This window comes from Protopterus annectens, chromosome 3.part1, assembly GCF_019279795.1.
Source record: "Protopterus annectens isolate FY-2018-M chromosome 3.part1, PAN1.0, whole genome shotgun sequence".
Classification (NCBI taxonomy): Eukaryota; Metazoa; Chordata; order Ceratodontiformes; family Protopteridae; genus Protopterus; species Protopterus annectens.
Window position 1 is genome coordinate 106169174 of NC_056732.1, and position 19529 is coordinate 106188702.

The 19529-nt window shown below is 37.6% G+C and overlaps 1 protein-coding gene across 16 annotated transcripts in view; it reads right to left on the minus strand.

Annotated features, from left to right (window-relative positions):
* DTNA (dystrobrevin alpha) overlaps positions 1–19529 on the minus strand; it is a 1617970-nt gene that overhangs the window by 858834 nt on the left and 739607 nt on the right. For all 16 annotated transcript variants that reach the window (XM_044066623.1, XM_044066631.1, XM_044066627.1 and 13 more), the window contains one exon: positions 7511–7724. In XM_044066623.1, coding sequence (XP_043922558.1) covers positions 7511–7724 — 214 coding nt within the window. The remainder of the gene's footprint in view (positions 1–7510; positions 7725–19529) is intronic.

The following is a 19529-nucleotide window of genomic DNA, read 5'->3' on the forward strand; positions in this document are numbered from 1 at the left end:
ATCGAACCTAGGGCTTTCAAATCATTTAAGGCAGTGTATTCAACACTAGATAAGTTAAAAAACTTGTTAGGACAAATATCAAAGACCAAAACTTCTCTTATCTGTCTATCACAGACATCAATGAAAGTATCAATGGTAGCATTGTTAGGGGGAATGTACACACTCGGCTTCTTAAAAATACATCTGTCTGACTGAATAGATGAAGAAAACATAGCACGTAAAGTCAAGTTTCTGCCAAAGAGTCTCAAGTCCTTCAAGACATCAGTAAGGACAGCTTTCTTAGCTGGTATAAAGTTCAAGCCTTTATTCAGTAGTGTCATCTGGGCCTCAGTTAAAACATGTGAAGAAATATTGAAAATCAAACTTGTATGAACCTCTTTCGGTTTTGGCCTTCTGCACTCAATGGTTTCCGTGGATTTCAGTTCTTTGAGCATCCTCTGATGGTAAGAGGATTCTCTAGTAAATAACGGCTCATATTATTTGACGGTTGAGCCTCATCAGCACTCCTCTGGCTATTAGCAAACAGACGCTGATTCCTTAGGTCTTTAGGTTTCACTATCAAGCCTTCCCAGGCATTTGTTAATATTGGAGATGGTTTACTGATCGAATTCTGCTCAAAGGCTGTTCTCTTTGTGCCCTCAATATCAGCTGTCGGTTCAGTTGTTGTAGCGTTCACTTGTACACTCGCCAACCCGGAAGTGGAAGGCGTTTCACTCAACGGCTCCGTTCGATCCCGCCCCTCTAAGCCAATAGCTGTAATAGGTTAATCTGTGGCTATATGCTGTACATTATCCATGATGGGCCGTTCTCTCACCCAGGAAAACACATTCCCTGCTTGAAATCGTTGTAGTCTCTGTTCAATTTATGTGTTTTAGTGCCAAGTAACCTCTTTTTATAACCCTGTATATTTTCATGCAGTGTCGCCATCTTGACGCCAAACAACTCTGGGGGATATTGATTACATATCTGCTTATGTAGGAAATTAATGTCTCTGGCCAGTTCTTCCTCCTGCGGCCGGAAAAAATCAATAAGGAGATGTAGGTATCTTGCAAGACACTCCAAATTAATGATTTGCCACTGCCTAAGCAATTCTGGGGAAATCTGTCCATACGTAGGCATTGTTAAAACTCTAAGACCTCTCGGTACAAGATTATGTTTAAGTGAAGCCTCAAAATGAAACTGTTGCCATTGGAGGTGCTTAAAGTTATACAGTTTATTTTCAAGGTCTTTAAATTTAGAAAGAAAGCCATCATAATGTTCCAAATTATTACTTAAAACAGTATCAGAAGTCTGCAGACCCACATTCAGCAGTGGATTATCAGTAACAGTCAGTAGATCATTAAGGAGTTCAACGGAACATTTGTTAAGCCTTTTGCTGCCACTCTTGTTAGGATTAAAAGGCAATTCCAATTTTTCCATGCTTCCATCAGCCATGTGAAGTTGGAGATAAAATAAAAACAGATGCACAAAACAAAAATCTCTCTCCAACTAATGAAACAGACAGTGTACAAATTCTGTAGTATCCAGCAAAAGAAGAAACACCAGCTGTACCACAGCAACGTAACTTATTAAGGTATTAAGCACTTTCAGGAATCCAACCCCTTCATCAGACAACAAGTGAATAAACCTTACACAGTTTATAGTGGAATCAATTAAGGACAATTGACTTCCCTTAAAAAACAGTAACATTATTCTCTTGAGCATATTCATTGTAGTAAAAAAAACATAAATTCATCACAATGTTGTGTATAAAAAATGTGCAAAGCTCTGCATATAAAGTTGTTAAAAATAATCAACATATAAAGATGTTGTAGTCAAACAAAAACCTAAGAACATATCTATTAAAATCAACCATGATATGTGCAATAGAACTACTTCATGTATACTTATGTTTATATATATATATATATATATATATATATATATATATATATATATATATATATATATATATATATGTAAAAAAACCATCAAATAACCTGTAAGCTATACTCATAGAAGTTTAGTTGTATTGTGTGCAATAACTTAAAGATAAATATAAATGTATATAAAATCACTTATCAAATAAGCATAGAATAACAACTGATGGCTTATTTAATGTTTTAATGGCCGAGCTTTTAAAAAAGGTTTCAAGGACACCTTGTTGCTCAGGCCGGGGGGGTTTATCAGTGCTGAATAACATTATCCATTTCTGTTCTGCAACCTCAGTGTCATTCACCAAATCCCTCCCTCTTCTATTATCAAATAAAATTTTTAAAACTAGAAATTTAAATGTATGATTGGATCCTTCCATTAAATTACAAAAAGGCACAAAACCAGGCTGTCCATTAACACCTTTACTTTTTTTGCATTAGCTATAGAACCCTTTGCTAATCATATTAGATCCAATAAAAAGATTCACAGTATCAAACTAAAAGAAGATTCTGAACTAATAATTCAACTCTTTTCTGATATTTTACACTAGGAAATACAGAAAATTCATTAGAACATAAAATTAGAACTATGAGTCAGTTTAAAGAAATCTCAAAGTTAAGATTTAATCATAATAAAACAAGTACATTATTAATTAATAAAAAATAAAAAACAAATCATAGAAAAATATTCTAACTTCAACTGGAATATCAATCAAATGAAATACAGTGGTATAACAATTATGTCGAATAGTAAAGAGAAGGTGCAAACAAACTTTCAACAAAATGTTGATAAAATTTTAAGTTTAGTCACAAATTGGAACAAATTCTTCTTTACCATGGATGAACAATTAATGCGTATTAAGATGGCAATTCTCCCTAAAATATTGTTTGTCTCACAATCTTTGATGAAGAAGATAAATAATATTTTACTTATTTTTTGGCACCCTAATAAACCAAGAGTTTCCTTTGATTGGCACAGAAGAGGTTGCGATAATGGTGGAATAGGATTCCCTGATATTCAACTGCATGCTGCTTCATCAACTGTAAAAGTTATAGCACTGTAGATAAATTCATCTTATGATTCAAAATGGAAACAAATACATCAAAAAATATTATTAGAAACTAATAACTACATCACAACCAGTCAAAAACAAATAGTGCCTAATAGTTCTATCTGGTTATTAAAAGATTTGTGTGTAAACGGCATTACACCCTTTTCTTAAATTCCCTATTTAAATAACTAGAAGTCTAAACCTCAAAATGCATTAACTTGAGGCACTCCTTAAAATGGAGAACATCGACATTTGTTCAAGGCTCCAGAGAGCACCCCTGCATTACCAGGCTATAATTCATACCACACCTTTCGGCCAGCTAACCTGGACCGAAACACTAAAGGTGGGGGCATGTCCATATTCATTAAGGATATCCACACCTCCAGGATAGTTGCTCAGCATAATGCATCCGAGATTATCCAAGTGCAACTAACTCTGGGCAAGACCGCAATCCACATAGTAACTTGCTATAGATCCCCCACCATGCCCCAGGATTCCCACTCCTCATTTCTAGATATACTGGAAAATATTATGGTACAACCCAACAACCTAATAATGGGTGATTTCAACTGCCCCACCAATAACTGGGAAAACTACTCATGTACCAACTCTTTTGCTGAACGTTTTCTGGAATTCATAAATTCCAACGCCTTGGATCAGCTTATCCACACTCCCACCAGGGGCAGCAATATCCTAGACCTGGTCATTACCAACATGGGTGACCAGTGTTCCACACCAGAGGTCAATTCCTCATTGGTCAAATCCGACCACAAGCTAATCAGTCTAGACATTCACATCCCGCCCTCCACCCCCCATTAGGGAAACCACCATAAATAATTTCTCCAAAGCCAACTTCACGCTTCTTAAGACAGAAGTGGCAAACTTCACGACACCCATGCAGATGGACAATAGAGATACGACTGCTGAATCCTACACAAATGCACTTTATAAGCACTTACACGAGTGCATGGATCGTGCTATCCTTAACAGAACCAAGATGCTATCCTCCAAAAAAAGGAAGTCAATCTGGTGGTCCCTGCCATAAACAAACTCTACAACAGAGGAAAGAAACTGTTGCAAAAAAGAGTAAAATCCCATGACTGGAAGAACTCCCTGGTCAGCCTCAGTAAGAAGCTGAGATCCCTCATAAAATCCTCCAAAGGTAGTTATGAAAACAAAATCACCACTGATTCTATAGACGATCACAAAGCATTCTACAGCTATGTCAAGAATCTCAATGGCAACACTCAGATCTGCTCTGAGTTACAGCACAATGGCACTAAATATACAGAACCAACTGATATTGCCAACATCCTGGCAGATAGGTTCAGTGCTAACTTTACCCCCCCCCCACACCCCCTAAAGGGCCCATCTCTATACCGGAAGAATGCAAAGTTCCTGTAATCACGGCTGCACAGGTAAACACCACACTCTCCAAAACCAAGAACACAGCATCCAAGGGACCTGACAACATCCCAGGCTGCATTCTACATAAACTACAGAATGAACTGGCACCCCACCTAAGCACCATGTTCAATCATAGCCTCACCTCAGGCTTTGTGCCCACTGAATGGTGCACAGTGACGGTTATCCCACTCCACAAAGGGGGAGCCACCACGGACCCTGGGAACTACCACCCCATTAGCCTAATGAGCCTGGTCTGGAAGGGCATGGAACGTATCATCATATTACTTATAAACAAAGATATTGGTAATCTCCAAACTCTGAGACCCCACCCAGTTCGGGTTTGTAAAAGGCAGATCATGTCTCCTAAACATGATTGACATCTTTGAAAAAATCACCAAAGCTGTAGACGAGGGTAAGGTGGTTCAAACAGCCTATCTAGAACTCGCCAAGGCTTTTGATACCATCCCCCACTCAGGAATTATAGATAAACTCACTAAACTAGGTATAAATCCCTATGTCACAAGATGGGTTGCCAACTGGCTCACTGACAGAACCCACACTACGAAAGTAGCAGACTCCAAACCCAGCTTCAGACCAGTGACAAGTGGAGTACCACAGGGTTCAGTCCTGGGTCCTTTCCTGTTTGGTATCTACTTTTATGAAATACAGGCTAACACACAAGGTCTTTGGCTAACGAAGTTCGCAGATGATTGCAAACTAGGAGCCACAGCTGAAATTAATATCAATGTGGACATCCTACAAAAGGGCATCACTGAGACAGATGCCTGGTGACAAAGCCATGGCCTCAAGTTCAATGCCAAAATGTGCATTATCATCCCCTTTGGTAAAAACTCTGTACCCATGAGCTACCACATAGGTAGTAGTCTACTTAACACCGAAAGTGTGATAAGAGACCTTGGGACACAGGTGGACAGTAGTCTCTCCTTTGATAATCACATCACCACAGTAGTCAAGAAATCCTTCTATGTGGCACACCTCATCACAAAAGGTTTCTCATCCAGGAAAAAAGAGGTCATTGTTCCCCTCTACTCATCACTCATTAGACCTATTATAGAGTACAACATCCCTTTTGGTATGTACCTCACAAGACATCTACAACAACCGGAAAGGCCGCAGAAATACCTCACAAACAGGATTACCAGTCTCAAACAGATGCCCTACGCAGACCGTCTAAAAAAAACTCCAGCTTTACTCTATCGCATATCGCCTACTCAGAGGCAATCTCTGCCTATCATACAAAGCTATGTCAAACCCAGAGCTGTTGGACATGCTCCACTTAAAGAAATCCCAATCCCTCTGAGCTACACTCTCTAGGGACCTAAACCTTGTCACCACAATAAACAGAACTTGCTGGAGGGATAGATTTCTGTCTCAGAGACTTCCCATACTCTGGAACAAACTACCTATCTATATCAAACAAAGCTCCTCGTTAGCACTCTTCAAGAAAAATCTTGATGATTGGATGGGAAATAGGAAATTCACCCCAGGATCACCTCTGTGGATCTGCTCGACAGGCACACAGGAAAATAATTTTCTTGGGTGGCAAAGGCCAGGGTACCTTTTTGGCTAGGCTTGTATAGGCCCTAGGGCCGATAGCCTAGTACCTACCTATGAACCCATGAACATAATTTCTTCTTTCCAAAAGTTCGCACATTTTGACCATTGTATTAAAGACTTAATATTTTCTATGCTTCTAACTGCATATACAAATGACTACCTATCTATATCGCTTAGAAACTCATAACTTCAATAAAATGCTAGTATTGAAACAACAAAGTAATTATCAAGTCTTGAATGATACTGATAAATATACTTTTTGAAAATTTAAGGTCCGAATCAAGATTCTAAGAATTGGTTAATTTTACAAATATTTAGATACTTTGTGAACACAGAGGTAAATAATATATTTACCCTAGATAGGAAAATTTTCCCCAAATTATTGGCACTCTTAATAAATATCAATAGTAATGCAATGAAAACTAAATCACATTTGTCACAAATTTATAAAATTCTTAAGTAAGATTTCACATATTTAGACAATTCCTACTGGAGGGCGGCCGCGGTGGTGCAGCGGTTAGTGTTGCCGCCTCACAGCAAAAGGTTCTCCTGTTCGATCCTCAACTGGGGTGCCTTCTGTGCGGAGTCTGCATGTCCTCCCTGTGGTTGCGTGGGTTTCATCCCAAAGACATGCTGTAGGTGGATTTGACACTCTAAATTGGCCCTAGGCGTGAGTCCGTGCATGCGTGCGTGTGTGTGCCTTCTGTGGAAGGTCGGGCACCGGCCTGCCAACTCGACACCGTAAAACTCTACTGCCAATCATGAGCGGACAGGCGATCCACTGTGGCGACCCCTAACCAGGAAAAGCCGGAAGAAGAAGACAATTCCTACTGGAGCTACTCCTCCAAAATTAATAAGGAAGACTCCTCTGATGTACACAAGAAATTAATATTAAAATCTAAAACTTCATCTTCATTATACTGGAACATTTTCAGTTGGAAATTTTTACACAGAGCTTTTGTCACTCCTAACAAAATTACAATTATGTACAAATCAAACAGAATTAAATACTGAAGATGTGATTCTTAAATAACAGCTGATTGGACACACATGGCATATGAATGTGAAGTCATCTCCCCTTTTTGGAAAGAAATGAATAACTTTATTCAAGTTCTATGGTCAGAGAGATGTAATATTTCTAAATCTTTAGTTTTATTCTTTTGATTCCTGAGATAATTCTAAAAACCCAAGTGCCTCTTCTTTGGCCTATTCTTGCTTGCTATAGTCAGAAAAGTAATTACTAAAATTACTCCCTTTAGTGCTGAAATTATTAATATGGCAAGAATTGTTTACAGTAGTGTATTGCATGCTATAAGATGAGAACTTCTAATATTACACATTCATATAAATCTTGGCTTAAACTTAAAAGCTTGCATGAAAAATATTAATCGTTGTTGATGTATAACTTTGATGTATTGAGCAGCTGTGGACCTAAGTAAATAGTTGCTTGTTTTATAATTGATTTGTTTATTCATTGTTTTAAAACCAAATAAAAAAATTTAAGAAAAAAAAAATACACAGGAAATATTATAAACCCATAGCTATGGAATGCAAACTTACGGATCATAAGCAGCGAGAAGGAAGTTGAGTAGTAAGCTGATGGATTGTTCCACATTAATTTGGTGTGTTGTTGGCAACCGTTTATTCAACTGGTAGAAGACTGTTGCTATGACGGCCTCCAGACGAGCAACACTCAGTTCAATGTTTGGATCCACGCTGTTCAACCCATTTTCTCTCAGGGCTTCTATAATGTTCCATACATCCACTAAGTGCACTGCACAAAACAAATAGTAAAGTCACTTCAGGCAGCAGTATATAAGACAACTAAATACACCATTTAAGCTAAGAAATACTACAAAGGTTGAAGTTTTAGCAGTGGAGACAGTACAAAATGCATATTAAAATGCTAGACTGCAAAACAGGATGAACTGTCACAGCATTTCTGTTTAAGAGCTCTGAGGATCTCACCGAAACTCTGCAGATAGCAACATTTTGAGAAAGCAAAACAGACTGATTCAAACTTCTAACACTCATTTGAAAATAGTTTCATGAACTTTACAAGTTACAACAGACTTTCACACATTATTAAAACTTTTGCAAATGTTGTCTCAGGGCTTTACAGTCAGTCCTAAAAGTAAGATTTAATTTTTGAAGTTTTGAGGAAAGCTGTCTGCTGAGCTTAATAGGTCATGAATATTAACTGCCTCCAAATATATGTACCATAATTTGTTGGATGGCTTTAAAGCTGTAGTTAATTTCTGAAAACTAACTCTAAAATCTAATTAAAAAGTGTAACATTTTGTTCCAGAACTGCAACTAGGATTTAAATTACCACCCTGAAACTGCTTCTATGGTTCTTGGGTTCTTCATAATCAACATTGAAATGCACATCTAATGGTTTTGGTGACACCTAGATAGAGTCCTGCATCTAAAACTGAAAACTAGCATAAGAACCTGTTTAATTGTAACCTGAAAAAGTAAGTGAATTGGTTATCCTCTAAACTGTTTGCAGGTGTGCGTGTGCGTGTGTGTGTGTGTGTGTGTGTGTGTGTGTGTGTGTGTGTGTGTGTGTGTGTGTGTGTGTGTGTGTGTGTGTGTGTCTGTCTGTCTGTCTGTCCTGCAGTACACTGGCATCCATGACTTGCTTTACTGCCTTATGCCCACTGTTCCCCTGCAAGCTTAAAATGGATAAAGTGAGTACAGAGAATGAATGAATGAAAATGTGGGTTACAAAGCTCGGTATACAGTACTATGGGACTCAGGGTCCCAATTAATACAGCTTTTAAGACATGTTTTTTAATCGTGTATCAAGATAATAATTTAAATATTAGCTACAGATCTAACAATAGCATCGTTCTACTACTAGTAGTACAATAACTTACGGTCTCACAGCTAAACAGCAGCTTTAAAGATGGCCAGAGTTTTGCGGTACATGAACTACAAAACAAATAGGTTCTGGTGCAGATAAGGCAGTTGACTTTTAAGAACACTGGGACTACTACAAGTCTTGTTACAAATGGTCAAAACTATGCAAAATGATTAAAGATCCCAGCAAATTAGCTGATGAAGCTAAGTCCCGAAGCATCAGAGTCCCTGAACAGACAGATGGAGTGGAGTATGAAATACATTTTAAGTTACTATTATAGACAATACGCTAAAGAATAATGTTATTTAATGCAACATTACAAAGGCAGATAAACAAGTACTGCTCTGCAGTGTAACTTTGAGCTAATCATCAATAATGTGGAAAACCAGCAGGGAAGCCAGTACCTGGATATTTACATTTGTGTTTACAGTCTCATACTGCTCCCCCACACAACACTTGTAAAAAAATGCACGCAGTTTCCAATTCTTCTACACATACAGGGAAACAAATATACCCCAATTTCATTTTTTTAACTTCTCAATCATATAAACAGGTACTTTTAATGTAAGTGAATACATCTCTAGCAAGTGGTGCACATATCCATGTTAAATGTATCTGTTCAGATATATTGTTTCTGTGATGTTCAGAAAAGCATACACTGAGTACAAGTTTCTACAATGTTGTTGCCCACAGGTGCTTTTAGGAATGCCAGCTTGTACTTAATGTGGTCATCATCATCATCTTTCGGCTGTTCCCATTAGAGGTCGCCACAGTGAATCATCTGTTTCCATTTCTTCCTGTCCTCTGCATCTTGCTCTGTCACACCAACCACCTGCATGTCCTCTCTCACCACATCCAAAAACCTTATCTTAGGCCTTCCTCTTTTCCTGTTACATGGTAGCTTCATCCTTAGCATCGTTTTCCCAATATACTCTGCATCCCTCCTCAGCACATGTTCAAACCAACGTAATCTTGCCTCTCTGTCTTTTGTCTCCAAACCTTCCAACCTGGGCTGACCCTTTAATATACTTATTCCTATTCCTGTCCACCCTCGTCACACCCAGTGCAAATCTTAACATCTTTAACTCTGCCACATCCAGCTCAAACTCTTGCCTTTTTGTCAATGCCACTGTCTCCAACCCATATAACATAACTGGTCTCACTACTCTCTTGTAGACCTTCCCTTTCACTCTTACTGGTACTTGTCTATCACAAATCACTCCTGACACTTTTCACCACCCACTCCATCCTGCCTGTACTCTCTTCTTCACCTCTCTTCCACACTCACCGTTACTCTGAACTATTGATCCCAAGTATTTAAACTCATCCACCTTTGCCACCTCTACTCCTTGCATCCTCACCATTCCTCTATCCTCCCTCTCATTCACACACATATAGTCTGTCTTAGTCCTGCTGACCTTCATTCCTCTTCTCTCTAGAGCATATCTCCATCTCTCCAGGGTCTCCCTACTCTCACTACAGATCACAATGTCATCTGCAAACATCATAGTCCACGGGGACTCCTGTCTGATCTCGTCTGTCAACCTGTCCATCACCATTGCAAATAAGAAAGGGCTCAGAGCTGATACTTGATGTAACCCCACCTTCACCTTAAATGCATTCGTCGCTCCAACTGCAGACCTCACCGCTGTCACACTACCCTCTTACATATCCTGTACCACTCTTACATACTTCTCTGACACTCCTGACTTCCTCATACAATACCACAACTCCTCTCGAGGCATCCTGTCATATGCTTTCTCTAAGTATACAAAAACACAATGCAACTCCTTCTGACCTTGTCTGTACTTCTCCATCAACACTCTCAGAGCAAACATCACATCTGTAATGCTCTTTCCCAGCATGAAACCATACTAATTATCATGTCCCTTCTTAACCTAGCCTCCACTACTCTTTCCCATAACTTCATGCTGTGACTGATCAATTTAATCCCTCTGTAGTTACTTAATGTGGTACATTAATTTTATTGCTAAGATAATCATATGTTCTGGTGCCATTTAAGGAGCCTGTACACCCACTCTGAAATTACTAGCTTGCATATTTTGTTTGTGAATTTTAAAATGGGGAGTGCTCATGGCTTTCTTCTGAGACTGCAGAGGAAAACAAAGGTAATGCTTCTTTAAAAAATGTACACAGAGAAACATACTACATCCTTAGAGTGGCTGCCTTCTAAATGACATTGCAGAAAACATCTCAAAGTAGCAGCATTTCAGACTTAGGCAGAAAGCAGGGAACAATGCGTAATATAAAATGAACAAGTAGCAACTTCTCACATGTTCTTTGGTTGATGAAGCAACTATATACTTCAGGAAAGACTCAAAAGTACAGAAGGAAACTACAAATACATTTTATTCATCCAAGCAGCTCAATTAAGAGGTGTCACATCTGCACAGGTAGCTACTTGCATACTTGGGAGTAGCACAATTCACATATTAAGTGGCATTTTATATTTATGCTTCTAACAAAGACAAGAAAGGAGCTGCTGCCTGAGAGATCAAATTATACATTATAATGGTTTGAAGTTTGAACAGAGAATGCTGGGGAAGGAACATACTGTTATGTCCAAAGCACATACTTATGGGGTTTCTAAGGAATGGAGAAAAATATTTTAGAATTCTACAAAATACGCAGTTTACATCTGTTTATAATTGTTTTCACACATACTATATACATGCTCAAGGATCATAACATGCCTTTCTTTTCAAAAACAATGTGACAGCTTAGATGCGAAGCACATCAACATGTCAGAGGCAAAGTTCTAAAACAACAATTCTTGGTCTGACATTGATCTTTGAGAAGACCCTAAGCAATAGGCCCTTCATGTGATATACCTTTTCATGTACCACTATGTGGGCCCTTCAGTAAGACTTCACATCCACGTTTCTAGGGGTATGGCCCCTTTTGGCCCATGTCTACATCCATGCAGTAAAGCTTGCACTCCTTAAATGTTCCCCAAATTGACTCCCATTTACATCATGAAGAAGAAACATAGTAAAAAAATCAAAGGATTATAATGCTTTATATAAACAGGTAGAAATAAAAACTGGCAGTCCCTGTAAAATAGCCTGCGGTATGTTGTTTTTGTGCTCATGGATAAAGAACAAGCTGTTTTAAGACTTTATCAACTTAATGACACCCATGCATATCTGAACTACCTGGTGGCTGTATTTATTCATTTAATTATTTTATTTTGACACTGACACCCATGCATATCTGAACTACCGCGTGGCTGTATTTATTCATTTAATTATTTTATTTTGACACTGACACCCATGCATATCTGAACTACTGCGTGGTTGTATTTATTCATTTAATTATTTTATTTTGACACTGATGACCAGGATAGTGCAACTAGATAAGATCTCCTTTTCAACACAGGTTTGGGGAGAAAACCCCAACCAAAATTACTAAAATCACACTCATATAGCATTTGTAAATTACACAGATATGGAAAGAATAACACAAGTCATTTGCAAATTACACAAATGAAAACATAACATAATTACAGATTGGGTAGCTTGGCATGAAATTACATAAGCGTAATGAAAGGCATTACAGTCTGTAATTAAGTTGTACAAGTATCTATATATGTATTTATCAACCATGTTTTAGTTGCTAAGTCAGAAAGGTGGAGGAGAAAATAAATTAAAATTGAGTTAAATAGGTCTGAGGCAATTAAAAAGAGTCACAGGAAAGGGAAAAATGTTGCTCTGCTTGTTGGGGTATCGGTTAAAGGATTGGGTGCTGTGATAGATACCATTCAGAAACTCAACTTTCCAAAATGTTGAATTTCATATGGTGAAGATGATATGATTAACTTTTCAGAAAGTCAAACTTCGGAAAACAAGAAAAATCTACAGTTTTGTAGGGAGCTTGCCCCCTGCACCCCCACACCCCCTGCATATTATAGATATCAACTATGAAATTGTACTGGGTAAAAGGGTAAATTCTCTGATCCTCACTGTGCCGTGATCTCCATTTAAAAGCTTTGACATTTCAGAAAGTCGATCATATGGTCTCCACCATATGAGGTTCGATATTCTGAAGAGTCGAGCTTCTAAATGGGACCCACTGTGATATATGGCAGATGTGGATGTCACGATAATTAGTCTAGTGTAGAGCATGAGAATATCCAACTGCCATGCAAGTGTTTTTGAGTCTAAATTTGAAACATTTAAGTTTGTTTTCTTGTTTAAACTACACTGGGATGGTGTTCCATAGTTCAGTGACCTAATCAGAGAAGAGCATAGATCCCTCAATGGTACATAGTGCTGCAGGAAATTGTTTAATACTGGGCAGTTTTCTGATTAATGAATTACAGTAAGTACCGTAAGTAGTTGTGTGCTGGTTAGGTAATGTGGCGGTTCTATCTAGTCTGTTTGATTTAGAGCAGGATAATGATAGGTTTTATACGAAAGGTTAGCTGCATATCTGTCAGTCGTATTGCAGCAAGCTTCTAGTTTCATTTCCTGGGTGGATTGCAGGTTAGTAAGTACTGGTGATATATAAACGGAGTGATTAAAGGAGGAAGACGGTGACAATGATTCTCCTATCACATCTGAGAGGTAGAGTCTTGCTTAGTAGAGGAAGCCTAGATTCTGATGTGTTTTTTTAATGACATTTGAATGTGCTGGTAAAATTTAAAATCGTCCTCTATTGTGACAACAATTTTGTATGTGATGCTATTTCTATTGTCGTGTGATTTGCTGATGTTATTTGAAAGGTATGTTTCTGGTAGGTGAGTTACTGTGCCAAAAATAACATTAACTTGGGTTTTCTTTGTGTTTCTTTGGGTTCAACAGTAGGTGAGAGATTCTTATCTGTAATTCACTAGAAGAGGATGGCTCCTGGTTAATTTTCTATAGGTTTTAAAGGGTTGCAGCTAAGCAGACAATGGTAAATTTATCTGCATATTGCACTATGCTGGCATGTTTGGCTGAGTTGTGGATTTTATTTACAAAAATGTAAAACAGCAATGGATTTAAGACTGAACCTTGTGGAACTCCAGTGGTGAAGGAAAGGTTTCTCCTAGTTACAGCTGTCATTTTGGCTGTTGGTTAGGTGGCAGGAATGGTGGTGGTGATGGGGGGGGGAGGGGGGGTTCTACTGTTTTATAAATCAAGTGTTCAAATCAAAGTGCTTGCCCAAGCAATGCCTACCTCAAACTCACAACCAGCTAGATTAACAGCAGAAACACAATTAACTAATAACAACCTCAAAGCCATAGCTGGCTTATTTGGTACTTGATGTCACTTCTCAATCTAATGCCTCTCAATGCTCTGTACCAAAGCAAAAAAAAAAAAAGGTACATTCTTTGTGGTACTCCTCCCTAGGAGGAGAACTGAAGCACAAGGTTCTAGCACCCTGCCCCCCTCAATCTGCATTAGAAGAAGAACAAAAAAAGTTACATTCTCTGATCTAGTGCTTCTTCCCTCTTAACGAAGAGCATCAGGTCCTAAAGCCAACCACCTCTGCTTCTGCCCTCATATTTAAGCAAAGAGAATTAAACTGATAAAAAAAAAAAAAAAAAAAAAAAGACTTGCCTATTGTGCCTCCCTGACACCTTGCAGCTGGGTTGGCCCTTTGCCCCACCTTAGCTACACTTCTGAACAACTCTGCACATAGCAGTTTCATGCCTAAACATCCCACCTCCTTAAACACATTCAAAGACCTAATTCAAAGGGTTATTACCACTACAAAGAACAGTACAAATATGGCACTCGTAGAAGACTTTAATATTAATCTTCTTAAAACTCTTCAAATTGGTATATGTGAATTTTTAACTGAATTAATTTTAAGACAACTAGTAAGTCAGTAGCTGAGACCAAACCTTAAATCATCACACCATTCCCTACTTGACCTCATCGTTACCAATAATCCCTTCATGACCTCAAATGTAGCATGCCACACTCCTTCATTTAGTGATCCCTGCACAGTTAGCTTCTACTCACCCAAAAAAATCTCCATAAATTAATTTTATTCAGGTCTAAATTCTCATCTAACATCTCCAACCTAAAAGTCACCCTCACTAATACAGGCTGGACACCTAATGCCAACCATGGGGCTCACCTTCTAACAAGGCTGTTAAAAAATATCCAGGACTGACTCCTGCTCCCCCTTAATAGCAAGACTATATAAAGCAAAATGCAGTCAATGGTTACCTTATGAACTTAAAGCTCTTTTAAAATTCAAGAAACAAAGTCTGGCATACTAAGAAATCTACTTCTATTGCACACAGTAGTGAACACTTCAACAGCCAGCAAAAACTTAGCTAAGCAAGCAATAAGATTTCACAAATGTCACTCAAAGATGTACCAACAAAGCTCATTTAAATACAGCCCCCCAAATTCTAGAAATACGTCAGTAATCTCCCATGATATAGCCTACATTCACAAAAATCTCAGCAGAAGCATTCCCAAAACAATTTAGTGAGCTTTCCAATCCTGGCCTCACCCCTACCCCCACCTCCAATTAGACTTCTCTCTTCCTCTAAATATATTGCACTCTTTTATTTCATACATGTTTCTTTAAAGGATATCTCACTACTTAATCACAATGATAGCCCTCCTGGCTCAGATAACCACTACCCATAGTTTATTTACCACTGTCATGATTTCATTGTAAAATGACTCCAATATATTTACAATCTTTCTCTCTCTCTAAAAACACTACATCCACCATTTGGAAAACTGCAACTGTGAAACCGTTGTCCAATCAAGAAAATCCCATGCTACCTTCTCACTATCACCCTATTTCCATTTTCTCCAACTTAGTCGAAACAGATGAAAAAAATTGTCCACTTTCTACTCTCAAAACACATCAGATAATACAGACAAAGAAAAAAAAATCCAAACCTCTACACCGAATATAGGAACCAGGAACAACCAAAAGTAGTAAATGAATAAAAAGAAGCACAATGGTTCCACACAGCACACCTTTAATTCCAGATAGACAGGGTAAGTGCTGTCACGGATACTCTCCGCTTCATCAGACCATATAATACAAAAATCATCAGTAAGGTGCAACTATTTAAAATACTAAAAAGCCAGTGGGATATCACTAGCTACCTACAAACATCAAAGTTAACCCGTTCATCTTCACTAACTCTGAACAGCTTACTTATATGTTTAAAACCTATAAAAACATGTCATAAATCACAAACAACTATGGTAAAAGTATATTAAAGTCACAATAATGTTATATAACTTATACATACAAACATATAAATATCACTCAATAAGACACATTAATAAATACGAATTATACATATATGTGTACCTGTGCATAAAAACAACAGTAATATATATATATCATTTTAATATTTGAGAGCTCTGGCTCTCAAAAAAGGTTTCAACGAAACTTTGCTATTTAAACCTGGTGGCTTATCAGCTTGAAAACATAAAATCCATTTCTGCTCCACAGCTTCAGTTTTATTTTTGAGGTCCCCACCTCTCATATTACTATACAAAATTTCCAAAACAAAAAACTTAAACTTGTATGTGGGTCCTTCTTTGGCCACATGCATGGCTAAAGCACTGGTCTCCTTAACATTCCTAATGTCTCTAAGATGTTCAAGGATTCTATCTTTGAATACTCTATTTGTTTTGCCTATGTAAAACGAAAAGCACTCAATACAATAACAAAAATAGATTACATTCTTGGTCTGGCAATCATCATAGAAAGTTCCATCTATCTTGAATCCTAACTGTGGATGTAAAAAATGCCCACCTGCGTGTATACATATACAAGCCATGCATATTCTACAAGCATAGGTCCCAATCCTATTTGAATCGACATAGTTCTGGGGACAGAGAGGCTTATAACATAACTGGCTTTTAAGGGATCTATTATTCCTAAATGAAAAACTGGATTGATGACCTATCACACCTTTCAGTTCTTGAACTGTAGAAAGGTTATCCCAGTTATTTCTGATTACATCACAGACCATATGAATATTACTTGCAAAGGTCAGAGGCATCCTGATCCTCTCATTACTATCAGTTCTGTTGTTAGTTGAAGTAACCATATTAGTTACGTCAGTTGTCTGAGCTATAGGGGAAGTATTTACAAAGTAGGGTCTGCATCTCCCCTGTCTCTCTTTCCAAGCTTCATTGATCTGAAAATCAATTACACTACCTTTATAGCCTCTATCCATGAATTCATTCTTAAGTGTAGCCACTGCTAAAGTACCATCATTATTGTGCAAGAACATAGTATGAAATATTTGTCCTCTTAATACATTCAGCTTAGTATGGTTTGGGAGCTCTCAAACATTGAAATGATATATATATATTACTGTTGTTTTTATGCACAGGTACACATATATGTATAGTACGTATTTATTCTTGTGCCTTATTGAGTGATATTTATGTTTTATATATTAAGTTATATGATATTATTGTGACTTTAATATACTTTTACCATAGTTGTTTGTGATTTATAACATGTTTTTATAGGTTTTAAACATATAGGTAAGCTGATCAGAGTTAGTGAAGATGAATGGGTTAACTTTGATGTTTGTATGTAGCTAGTGATATCCCACTGGCTGTTCAGTATTTTAAATAGTTGTATCTTACTGATGATTTTTGTATTATATGGTCTTAAAAAGCAGAGAGTATCCATGAAAGCGCTTACCCTGTCTATCTGGAATTAAAGGTGTGCTGTGTGGAACCGTTGTACTTCATCAGATAATACAACCTACTGTCACAGATATAGTACTTCCACTGTCCCCTGGTCTTTCACATGTTATGTTCTCATGGGGATGGAGAAAGGTATGCTTTTTGGAGCTAAATTCATTAATCACACCAGAGCTTATGATTTGACAACCACTTCATCCTTTTAGACCATCTTACAGAAGTAAATATCAGCTCAGATATCCTCCTCTGGTTTCACTATCTCAGTAACTGGAGCTTCATCATAAATAACAGATTTTTGTAAATCTAACACTTCCTTCATGTACAAAGTTGTCCCACAAGGTTGCAATCTCGCTCCCCTACTATTTTTAATTTATATTACAAACATCCTCTTGACCTTCCTGAACTGTCTGTACTCATTTCTGCTGATTATATGGCCTTTACCACTCTAATCATTCCCTCAATTAATTTCAGAGTAATGTTCAAACAAATTTTCACTCCCTTATCCAATAGATTAAAAATAAAGGCCTTATGCTCAACTATTCAAAAACAAAAGGCATGTAGCACAAAACAGAAACTCAGTAAAATCCAAAATTCATTCATAATCCATAGCAAAACAATGTTCCTTTAGAAAACATTCCCTCCTTCAAATATCAGAGGGAATGTGTGGACACCTGACTCAGTTTCACTTTATATCTTGACAGCACATGTAAAAAAAAAAATTAACTACCTCCTCCTTTGGGCCCAAAAAATTCTGCCTTTCTCTTTGCTGCCTCTAAAAAAAAAAATAAATAAAAAGGTTTCCAATAAAACAAAGATTTTAGCTGTCCCCAGGTTTTCAGTTGTTTAAACGTCTTCATGAACAGTCTCTTTCCAATCAACCTCTAACTTCTAAACTAATAAAAAAGTCACTCTCCTACAACCTTAGGAATCACAAGCAATCAGGTCCCTTTACTGCATACCCCTTGATCAAGACTTCATACTTAAGGCAATGCATTGTCATTAGGCTCCAAGCTCAGGGCATCCCTCCCCTCCAATTTAAAATCCAAGCTAAATGCAAATGCAACCCTCAGGGTAATACAACCTAACCACTATACTTTTCTGCCTGAAAATGTATCTTCCTTAATTTTCATCTGTCCTTTTCAAATTCTACACTAACCCAGGGATTAGGTTTTGTCATACCTGTCAACCTCTTGGTGCAAGAAATCTGGACACAATCTGACAAAATGGGGGGACAAAGGCCCAAAAATAGGGACATTTTTTAAATATTGCTCTTATAAACTTAGAAAGTTGCTAGAGTAACAGAGCTTGTTTTAACATACATTTTCTGAAGGATATGAAGTTTGAAACTCAAATGTATGTTATTATTTAGTGACTTTAATCCTCAGATCACCCCAGTGATTTGTGAGAAAACCACAAATTTTATGAGGAACTGACCAAAAATATGAGCCAAAAAATCTGGACATTCTGCGAAAATCTGGAGAGTTGAGCAGTATGGTTTGCTATTGTTTATGCATATAATGTACATGTTGTCATCACATACCATAACACTACTGTTCTTGTTATTCAGTATTACTTTTTGTTCTGTAATTGTCCTACTTCTTTTTGATTAATCATTGTTATTATTTTTTTGAATATCCCAGACTGAGACAAAGACTGCCATGGAGGCAACCAGAGTCTAAGCTGTCAGTCAGTAGTTGCTAGGTAGAGAAACTAACCCTGGACCCTGGAAGCCTGAACACCACTAGAATCTAAGTGACATAAACACCACATAAAAATATGCATGCAGACATGATTGTGCAGCCAAACAGTCCTTCCATTCTATTATATTTTGTTGAACTCAACAACTTACTTTCTAAAGTAAATTAAAGAAGAGAAATATTATCAAACGTCTTTTTGATACCAAAGGTACTAGGTACCTCAAAACTATGAGCTTAAGAACGGGACACTGCCAAATGCCTTTTATTGAGACAGCAACGCAGAAAATAACTTCTTCCTTACCAGATGGTCTTTTACAGTACACAGTCATAGGTTCATAGGTGATTACTTGGATAATGAC